This window comes from Alligator mississippiensis, chromosome 7, assembly GCF_030867095.1.
Source record: "Alligator mississippiensis isolate rAllMis1 chromosome 7, rAllMis1, whole genome shotgun sequence".
In the NCBI taxonomy this organism is placed as follows: domain Eukaryota; kingdom Metazoa; phylum Chordata; order Crocodylia; family Alligatoridae; genus Alligator; species Alligator mississippiensis.
In genome coordinates this window covers 17690107-17700593 of record NC_081830.1, presented here as the reverse complement: position 1 = coordinate 17700593, position 10487 = coordinate 17690107, and the positions used below count along the sequence as shown (strand labels likewise).

The window sequence follows — 10487 nt, the reverse complement described above, 5'->3', positions numbered from 1 at the left end:
GCTCACGAGCGCTTTGGCCAACTGCAGCCTGGACGCAACGCCTCGGCTGCCCAGAACAGCACTCCCGTCTCGCACACAGCCATCCTTGCAAGAAGCGCCTGATAAGACCATTGCGCTTGCCCACCACGCCGGGGGAGGCTTCGAGCCAGCTGCCTGTTGTCTTGCCCTCGGATTCTCGGGAGCCCGTCTCTCCGAGGAGACAGCATTTTCCAAGGAAAGCTCCTCCTCAGCGAGCGGTCGCAACCACGGCCACTGGCCATTCTCGGGACGGAGCGGAGCCAGGGGATTTTCCCTGGCGTTGCCACAGCAAAAGATACGCTTACAAGGAAAAGGGAATGCTTCTCAAGAGACCTCTTGCTCGGCATTTCCCTGTCAACATTTCACACAGACTGAAATACAGCTCCCACAGGGCCAGCTGGAAACCCGATGCCAAACACATGAGTGCCCTGCCAAGTGGTGTCACGGAGGCACCCGGCAGCAGGTGCCCACAGCATCCTACTGAGTGTGAGCCGCTCTAAGGATGCGGGTTAAGAGGCGGGCGCGGGAGCCGGAGGGGGGGTGTACGTGACAGCAGAGGGAGACCCGGCTCTGCCTGGCACCCAGCCGGCTGCTACCCCTGCCTGCCCTCCTCGGCACGCGAGCGTCCCCACCGAGGCCGCCGCCTGGGGAAGAGTCCACCGCTCCCCACTCTGGCCAGCCCGTTGGCCCTGAGACCTCTGCCTTGGGTGGCAGGTTGAGCAGACCGGGCAGATCCAGGGAAGGCAACCCCAAATCCCCTTACACTTCCTGCTGGGAAAACAGGCCCCGTTTTGGAGAGCATCCAACTGCTGTTGTCCGCCCCTTGCAAACCATGAGGCCTGCTGCCAGAAGCAGCCACCAGCACGTGCCCACCCCCTCATTCATCATGGCCTGGGCCGTCCCCGGGATCCGTTCCAAGGCATGGCGAGGCCTTGCATCGCTCTCATCAGCCCCTTTTCTGTCTCTCCCGGCACCATGCTGTTGGCAGGCGCTTCCACCGCCAACCCTGCGGTCGTGCCCTCCAGGGTCAGGGCTACGTCTGCCAAGCCGCTGAGCTGTGCAGGCTGGAGCTGGAATAGACTTGCTCCGACCAGCCACACAGCCTGGGCCAGCTCGACCTGCTGGCGGGACAGGACGGGGACAGCGGGCCCGGACCAGATGGAGGCTGCCTGGGGGCGTCTGCACGCAGCAAACGCAGTGCCAGGCGCCTGGACTGCCGTGTGCCCGCTGTCCTGTCCAGCTTTGGGAACCTGCGGGGGGACTGGGAGGCATTCAGGCCCCACTCCTTTCCTTGCCATGAATTCGGCTCTCGCCCACCGATCCCAGGTGCTGCAAGCGGGTCTCAGAGATACAGAGTGTGCCCGGAGTCGATGCTCATTTTGCCTGCCCCCTCCCCACCAGGAGGGGCCCCCTCCGCCTCTGAGCTCTCGGGCTCGGGGCCAGAGCTGCCTCCAGGAGCCACCCAGGCGTCCCCCTCTCCTGTCGCACTGAGCCCTAGCCGAGCCTCTGGGTCCCGACAAAACCGTCCACGCACTGGCAGCTCTCGCTTCGGTCGCAGCCCCGCTCTGTGCCGCCGAAGCCCGGCAGAGTCGCCTCCCAGGGGCCAGGCCGGGACACGGTGCCACAGGCCTGGGAATTGGGCCCTCAGAGACCTCGTCTGCCTCATGTTGTAGAGAGGTCAAGCTCTGCCTTTGAGCCAGCTCCCAGCTTTAGAGGCCCATGCCTGAGCCAGACGAGAGCGCCCATGGCACGGGTGGCGCTGCCCGGGATACATGGCTCGATCGTTTGGGGACAGGCTGTGCTGGAGGCCTGGCAGAAGAGGTCCCTGAGCACTGGAGAGACCGGGCGCAGGGGTGCGTGGCAGGCTGAGCACCAGGGGACGGAGCACCGTGCACTGCTACTGGTGCCCCTTCTAGCAACACGGCGCGCCGTGAGTCGGGGCAACGAGCCATCGGGCCCGGCGGCCCATCTCCGACAACAGCAGTGGGGGTGGACGCTCTGGTGGGGGAGCCCCGAGCTGGGTGTGGCGTGGGGGATCTGCACCCCATTCACTACCCGCTGTCGCAGATTGCAAGATGCCAGAGGACGCACGCACCCACAACTGCTGTGCTCAATAGCGACCAACAGGTCGCCAACCCGGTGACTTTTGGCCTCGGCGGCCCTCTCTGCCTCTCCCGCCTCCTACGGGAAGGAGTTCCACGGGTCCAAAGTCGGCGTCCGGCACTTGCTTGCCCAGGCTCCCTTACGCTCCTGGCTCACTCGACCAAGTTGCCGGGATCTGTGTCCACACCGTGCTGCTCAACTCGCACCCTGGATGGCCCGGGCAGGTGACGCGCGCAGCACCGCCCCGAGCTCACAACACATTCACATGGCGAGGCACAGCTTTCCCTGGGACCTGCGTCTTCAGCAATCCCTCGCGGTCCAGCGCCACCTCATGCACCAGCCAACTCCAGGGGACATCGCTCTTTGTGCTGCCGACGCTGGCACAAGCGTGCCGCTGTATTGGCGTGTGCCATTGCACCTCTGCCTGGCTGGGCATTCGAGGAGTGTCCAGGTACCTGTGCGCTCAGCTGCTTGCCCTAGCAGGGAGGCAACTGCCTCACCTCTGCGACTCACAGGCTCGCGTGACACGTTCCTTGCTTCCACAATCGTGCCCTGGCCACTGCGAATCAAGCTACATTGGGGTGGCAGGTCACGCAAGGACCCCTCGCTGCTGCCATTAAGCCCTTGCTGCAGCCAGAGGAAGGACTGTAACCACGCGCCGCATCTGTTGCATCGCTTTACAGGCCAGCGAGGGCTGCGTAACCAGGAGCCTCGCCTGGCTGCTAATGACGGGAGAGCTGCTGACCCCAGCACTCGGCAAGCTGAAACCTGTTTTGGCCAGACACGCTCTGTGATCAGATCTGCTTGGCGAAGCAGGGAGAGATTGCTTTGCAGGAACCTCCGTTACACGGCGTGCCCTGAACTTTGGCCACTGACACGGGCACGACGCTACTTGTCTGCAGGACAAAACCGGCCCAAGAGCCAGCGCTGGGCAGGGCAGGGCCCGCCCTGCCCAATGAGTTCACAAACTAATCCTGGCAGCCCGCAGGGAACCCGGCGGACTACGTACTCTGGGAACACGATAAGACACTTTATCACCAGAGTCCACCTCCCTGCCAGCCGCCAGCCCAATTCCGGTAGGCAGGTGAGTAAGGACTCCAACCAGGGTCACGATTAGCACCCCGCCCCGCTTCCACAAAACCCGATGATACAAGGGTCAGAGGGACCCCCGGAGGTCACCCCTAGTCCAAGCCCCTGCTCGTGGCAGGACCATCCCGACCTCGACCCCCCAGCCGAGGCTTTGTCCAGCCGGCTCCGCAAAACCTCCAAGGACGGAGAGGCAACAAGGAACCTGTGCCCGTGCTTCCCCACCCTCCTCGTGAGACAGCGGTTCCCCACCTCCAACCTCAACGTCTCTCGCTGCGACGTGAGCCTGCAGCTCCTCCTTCTGTCCTCTGCCCCCTCCAAGAACTGGCCAGCTCCGGCCTCTTTGCAACCCCCCTGCGGGGAGCTGATGGCCGCTCTCAAATCCCCCCTCAGCCTTCTCATCTGCCGACTAACTAAGCCCAGAGCCCTCAGCCTCTCCTCGCGAGTCATACCCCCAGCCCCCATAATAAACCCATCAGGATCCGTGGCTCCTAGACGTGCCTTTCCCAGGCTGGGATGGTCTCCCTGATCTGACGCGCCAAGTGGTCGTCTGGCACGCGGAGGTTTGTAAGGCCCGACTCAACAAAGCCTTGGCTGGCACGATCCAGCTGGGGCCGGTCCTGCTTGGAGCCAGGGTTTGGACTCGATGGGACCTCCGGACATCCCTCCCGACCTTCCTTTGCTATGATTTCCTGGCAGCTAGGCGGGGGGGACTGCACCGCACACCAGAATCACCTCTCGCAGACCAGACAGAAAGGACAGAGATCCCCACACACCGTTAAGAGTGCATTTCTCACGGAGCAACCACTCCCTCTCTGACCTCACCATCCTCATGCTCAAGGGCAATCGGCCCAACACCTTTAAAAGATGGGCCTGGGAACAGACATTCAAAAGCTGGCCGGACGCTAAGACGACGACGGTGTAGATTTGCACTACCTACATCTCTCTCTCTCTAACGGAGATATAGCTATTCGAGAGAGAGAGAGGTTTGAGATATATATGGTGACATCTATGCATGTGTGTGTGTGTACTTGACCGATATATATATATATGCATCACCTTATAGACTAACCCCATATCTATATATCACCATCTATCAAGCAGCTCATGAAAGCCTGTGGCATTATACATAGATAATATAGGCCTTGACCATCAGCTTTGTTTCTTCAGCTAACTCTCCACCTGCTACCCCTGGCAATGTCTCGTGCCCTCCCCCTGCAACTGTTTTTCTACTAGGGTACACTGGCCTTGTCCGGGTCAGACCCGAAGAAGGCTTTCAAACGCTTGCCTGACTCTACCTCCACTATACAGGTGGCCCAATAAAAGGTGCCACCCCAAGAAAGCCTGGCCTCGGGCAAAACCTCCTCGTAAGCAGGGCAGAGGGCATCGACACTGCATAGGTGCCGATCCTCCCTCTGATGTTGATGCGTTGTGTCCGTCGTGTCCGTGAGGCTGCCTGTAATACTCTTGCGCCCCTTGCAATACGTTCCTGGCTGCTTTCTAGGCCAAAATCAACGGGCTAGGAGACTAACAGTGAAGCACAGAAAAGAAAGGGGGCTCGCTGCTTCTGGGCAGTCACACGTACAGCCGTCGCAGCAGGGTCACAAACTGCTCAGCGGCTCGACGTGCAAACCAACGTCCTTGCAATACCCACCCTTTAGGAGTCCTAGGGGACGTGACCGTGGCTAATACCTGATGGAAAGATCACCCCCAGCAGGTGACACCCTGCTGGTCTGGGCAGAAGCCTCAGAAGCAGAGATCTGAGGCATGGCCAAACACCCGTATTCGGCCTCCTCCTCTTTGGCAACACGGGAGAGTTTGGTCCAAGCATACAGCGCCAACCGCGTCACTCCATCTCGACTCAGCAACGTATCCGGGTCGGAGCCTGGGCTACACGAGAAGCACTGCTTGGCACAAAGGCCCCCTGCGCACACAAGAGGAGGGTGTCTACAGGAACAAATACATTTGCACGAGAACCGGCTCGTGGCTCCCCCTTTCGCCCCACATTTACCTTCCGGGGATATTTGCCAAGACTCTGGTCCCGGTTCGCCGCACATCTCCGGGCATCCACCTCATCCCAGCAGCCAGCCTGAGGGAGGCAGAGCACAGAGAAACCAGCAGCCTCCCACGACACAGAAGAATGGGCACGGAGAAAATGCCGGGAGCACGATGGCAACACTGTCCGCTAACAGGCGAAGGGGAAGGTTTCTACGTGGCTCAGGTGCCATGCTACAGTGATCTAAGGCAGGAGGAACACAAAGGAAAAGCACCGGTCACCTGGCAGTGTGGAGAGATACGACTGCTCCAGCGTGAAGACGAGAGGAGGGCTGGCCTTGTCCCTTTCCTGACCCAACCTAACGGACAGGGGTTTGCAGGGAGATCGCTGAAACACTTCTGCAACCAATCGCAGCCGGTACCCTGACGCATGTTTTCACCGCACTGCTCTTTCTATCAGGTTTTTTGCAATGGCCGGGGGGTTGGGGTGACACTCATCATCATCCGGTCAACCTGTTACAAGCTGCCCATCAAAAGACCCCGCACAAGTCATCTGCACACACTGCCAACGATCGGCAGGAGGCCCGAGCCCGTTTCACCTTCCTTTCCAGGTCTGTTTTGTAACACCTCCCGCCTGTGTACTGCGAGTACCCACGTGTGCTTTGGGACACGTGCTCCAGAGCACAAACGCCAAGTCTCTTTGGGCCGCTCGATCTACACTGCTGTCCCTCCGGCATGCTGCAGGCTCAAAGTTCACATGCCGACTCCTTCCCGGAGCCCCTGCCCCAAGCCTGCCGAATCAGCTATCCGTCTGACAAGCAGCTCACCTCTGCCGGACACCTCCCAGGAGCCCCACGGCAGGATCCAGGAGTGACTGGTGCCTCCTGAGCCTGGGGGGGCACAATTGGTGGGGCAGGCCAAAAGCCTCATAGCCACTCCTATACTTCTTGCCACAGCTTAGTGCCTCCCTATGCCCACCCCAGCATGCTGCTGGCCCACGCAGCAAAAAAACCGCCCTGTCCCGAGCGGTGCCGAGTCAGGGGCCAATCTCAGGGGGGCACGGGCCCCCCCTACCAGTCGCCTGTGGCTGAATCGCTCTGTGCCCTGCCGAGTACCACATTCACAAAAGGTATCACACAAAGCTCCCGGCATTTGCCGTACAACGAAAAGGTCCGGTCCAGTCTCGATGGGGTGGGTGCAGTGGCTTCAAGCCTGCAAATGAGAAAGGGGGTGCCAGTCCCTCCATCTCCACGATTCAGACGAGGAAACCTCGGTGAAGAAGCCTTTGTTGCACATCTCAGCACGAGCACGTGCAGACAGCTGCCTCAAAAGCTATTCAAGCTCAGCCATTTTCATTTGGAAGGCGCACTGCATCTAAACAGCCCCGAGTCCCGACGCTTTGCTTACCAGTACGGCGCCGAATCCTCTCACAGGGCTGTTGCTCGCGTAGCCGTTGCAGCTGCAAAGCGTAGGGGTCTCCAGCAGGACAGATGCTGCCCCCTGACCTGTCGAGATGAGGGGAAAAATGTTAAGCTACTGCCTGCAAAAGGCCAATGAATGCTGTCATTTCTCGCGCAACTTTTTGCTGCGAAATTCCCCCTCCTAAACACCAAAGGAGGTTGCAACCAAATCAAGCATTTGGCGGAGAGGGGAGGAAATGCCTGGCTCTCTGCCCTCTCTGGTTCTTGCCGACAGGAGGAAGCTGCAGGGTCATGCCGCATTTAGCGGGCAGGGCCACAGCCCCGACATCTTTGTAGCGCCTGCCCCTCTGGCCCTCAAACTGCACTTCCCGCAGGCAGCAAACTGCCTTCCAAGCACAGAAAGCTACTCAGCAAAGGAGGACCCGGGGCAGGACCGCCTCCGCTCAAACATCCCCCCCGGGGTCTAGGTTTTCTCTGGAGCCGGCAAGAATTCAGGAGATGACTCCTGATGCTCCTCTTCAGTAAGAAACAAATCCTTCCCAGACCTGTCCGCCCCCTCTCACCCAGTGTACCCTCGTACTTGCTGCAGTGCAGCGACTCACTGAGTGGGGGGAGACGAGCCCTTCATTTGGGCTGCGCGCATCATCAGCACAGCTTGGGAAACGGGACCACGGGCAGAAGGGGAGAGCTTCCAGTCAGGGTCCGTCACTGGATGCCCCCCGAGCGGTTAGCAATGCACCGCCCAGCCCCACTGCCCCGGGGGGCTAGGCAAGGCACGCTCACGGCGTCATTTTGCGGCAGGCGGCTCTCGTTTGACTTTGCCTTTGGCACAGGAACATCTCCCCGTGCTGTGGGCAGAACCGATATCAGGCTGCAGCTGCTGATCACTGCCTGCGCTACACGCAGAGGAAACTCTTTGAAAGACGAGGTGTCCACTTGTCCGCAAAGGCACACTTTGTGTTTCTAGGGCAGGGCTTGCTCTACCCCGCTGCTACTTGCCTAAGGCAGAAGCCTCTTTGCTTTCTTTTCTTTCGCTCTGCCCGGGCTGCCTACACCTAACCCCAGCAGCATCTTGAGCCTTCTCCCGTGGGTGCGCCCCAGCTCCCCCAGTGCCCCTCGGATGAATGCCCCTGCCAGTATGGGGCGCTTTCCTGCAGCAAGCGTCCGACGGCAACGTTCAAGCAGACTTAAAAGCGTCTAAAATAACCAGGCAGGAGGCCAGACTGCCGCTTCTCCAGCGTGCAGGGTCATTAAGGCCTTTTGCTGTTGCTGCTCTCAGGTTTTCCTTGCCCCCCCCAATTCTTTAGCAAACATGTCAAAGACTGACAGCAGAAAGCGGCTGCCTAACCTATGGCCAGCAACCCCCGGGAACCAGATGACCTGCTGCTAAGTGACCTCCAGGGTCTAGAAGCACCGGGAGGGAAAGGGGATGAATGGCGGAGCAGGCAGGTGGCTATTATTACTAACCAGAGCCCGGCTCTGCGCCAGTAACCACACCCGGAAAGCCTGCAGGCAGCTCTGCTTGCTCAGGAGTGGCCCTGGCTTGTTTTCTGCGCCGCCATCTGGAACGCGCTACGGCGAGCCGGTGCCCAGCCGCCCGCTCGCACCCGCTGCTAAGCCAACATGGACGCTTTTATTCATCGTGAATACGCTTCATTACTTTCCCACAGACCACAGGCTAGCACGCGCTCTCCGCAGCCAGCTCTGCCACCGCTCCTCCGAACGGGCCTCGTTTACGAGCGTCATAAAGCGGGATCGCATCAACAAAAGCCCGCACGCAGCCCAAGCTACGGAGCCAACTTTATGCGCCCGGCGCGACTTGTCAGAGCTGCCCTTAATTGTGATAAATCCTGCTTCCTCATCTGAGAAGGTGACATTTCATGGCAAATAAGTCCAAGAAACGGACTGGAACCAGGAAGCGTGTCCTGCTGCGCAAGCAGGCTCAGCAAAAGGCTGCACGGGGGGGACAGGCTGCGGGGCTGGGGCCCTGAGAACTGACTGCCCATCGCAGGGAGAGGCCCCGAGCAGGGGCTTCCCCTCCAAAACTGGCCTCTCGCAGGGCTCGATGCTTCACAGGCCGTTTCCCAGCCAGAGTGCTTTTGCCTGAAGCCTGAGCTCCAGAGCCAGCACAAGGAGCAGGCTGCAGGGTCCCGGCCTGGAAGAGGGCAGTGGTGTAGCTCCTCCTGTTGATATGCAGGGGGGCTCTGGCCTTCTAGCAAGGCTGCAACATGAACGCTTAGTGCTTGCACTGAACAGAGGGCTTCTGGTTACCCGTGCCCATCCTGCAGAGCTGGGGAGCGGGAAGGCAGCAGCTGCTGCTCCCCAAGGTTGTGTCGTTGTGAGGTTAAACGTGACAAGGCCACACACCAACCAAAGAAAGCAGGGAGACTCACTCGGGCGTGTGAGCCTTTCAGAGACTCCGTGAGAAGGCAGCAAGGGACTACATGGAGCAGGCACACGAGCTAGAAGAGCAGGCATGCCCCCTCTCCAAAGAAACAGCCTGCCATGCAACAAAGCCAGCCCCTTGCCTGCAAGGAGACCAGGGTAGCCTTCCCACACCTTCCCCCTGGGAAACCAGTGTTGTGACTTATCCCAGCCAGGCACCCCGTCTTCCTGCTCCGTAACTCGGCTCGGGCACTAGCTGCCACCGTACCACCCGCCCACCCTCACAGCAAAGGCAGAGCAGGCAGCGGCTCCAGGGGAGCCCAGGCAGGGGCTGAGAAAGGAGCAGCCTGTCCTTGGAAGAGGAGCAGGCAGAGACACCTCCAGCACCGGGGCCCGGGACCCAAGTTTCATTAACCGTGACCCCAGTCAGTTTAGTCTGATACGGCATTCAAGCAGGGTGTTCTTAAGCTGCTCCCAGCCATTTGCAAACGGGGTTAGGTGCGCTGAACTTCCATCCGGTTGCAAGTCTCAACCGGTTTCTGATCACTTTAGCCGGTTTCTGTGCAACTTCCTCCTGAGCCTGGGGGCAGGAGGCCCGCGTGCAGGGGCTGGAAACTCAGAGGGCTGCCCCTAGCCCGGCTCTCCTGCCTCCGCTGTCCAAGTGCTCGCTTTCCCCAGAGCCCACCGGGCAACAGTTGGCCGTCCCCGGTCCCTCGCACCAAGCAACGATAAAGGGGCAGGATTCGGAAGTGTCCTCACCAGGACCTTCCATGCGGGGCTGCCAAGGAGGACACGACGGTGGGCTCCAGCCGGTGACGCCAGAGCTGGACTTGCCCCACGGGAGGAGGAGCGCCTCTCCCCGTTCACTGCCAGCCGGAGACTTTCCGCGCTGCGTTTATTCTGAGCAGCCCAGGCAGTGGTGCAGTGTTGGGAGCGCTTGGGCCCTGGCCTGCCCGGGAAGTCTGCAGCATTGCAAGGCAGGGCTCCTGGGATGGGGTGGGCCGTGTCACCTGGCCCCAAGCCCAGCTGGGCTGCATGCTGTTTCAGCCCAGGCCCCCTCCCGGGAACACGGCTGCTGCAACACCCAGTGCAAGGGGGAAATGCTCTGCACGCATGTGCTTATTAGGCGTCTGGACAAGCGTTTGCGGCCGCGGCTCCAGCGTGCGGCCCTGGAACAGCTGACCGAGATTCTGCCAGCGCAGAGCGTGCGAGGACGGGCAGCTCCCACTTGCAACCTGCCCGCTAACAAACACGTGGATCTTTGCTCCCACCTCGCCCTGGAGCCCGTTTACAAACGTACTTCCACCTTTTCCTTCCTGGCTCCAGCCCCCCACCCCTTGCAAGGGCGTGTGAATGCTTCAGGCCCGTGTCAACTTGCCGCTTGGAGAGACGGAGAGCGTGTGTGTGCGTGTGCATGCGTATGTGCATGTGCGTGTGCGAGAGAGAAGCCTTGGCAGCAGCAGACCACATAAATTGCAC

At 60.4% G+C, this 10487-nt stretch overlaps 1 protein-coding gene across 1 annotated transcript; it reads left to right on the top strand.

Annotated features, from left to right (window-relative positions):
• The first annotated feature begins 1209 nt into the window (after positions 1-1209).
• On the top strand, positions 1210-4270 carry LOC109285120 (uncharacterized). Its single transcript, XM_019495545.2, has 2 exons — positions 1210-3205; positions 3907-4270. Exons 1-2 carry the CDS (start codon positions 2333-2335, stop codon positions 4024-4026), a joined length of 993 nt encoding a protein of 330 aa, XP_019351090.2. The 5' UTR covers positions 1210-2332; the 3' UTR covers positions 4027-4270.
• Positions 4271-10487: the final 6217 nt, after the last annotated feature.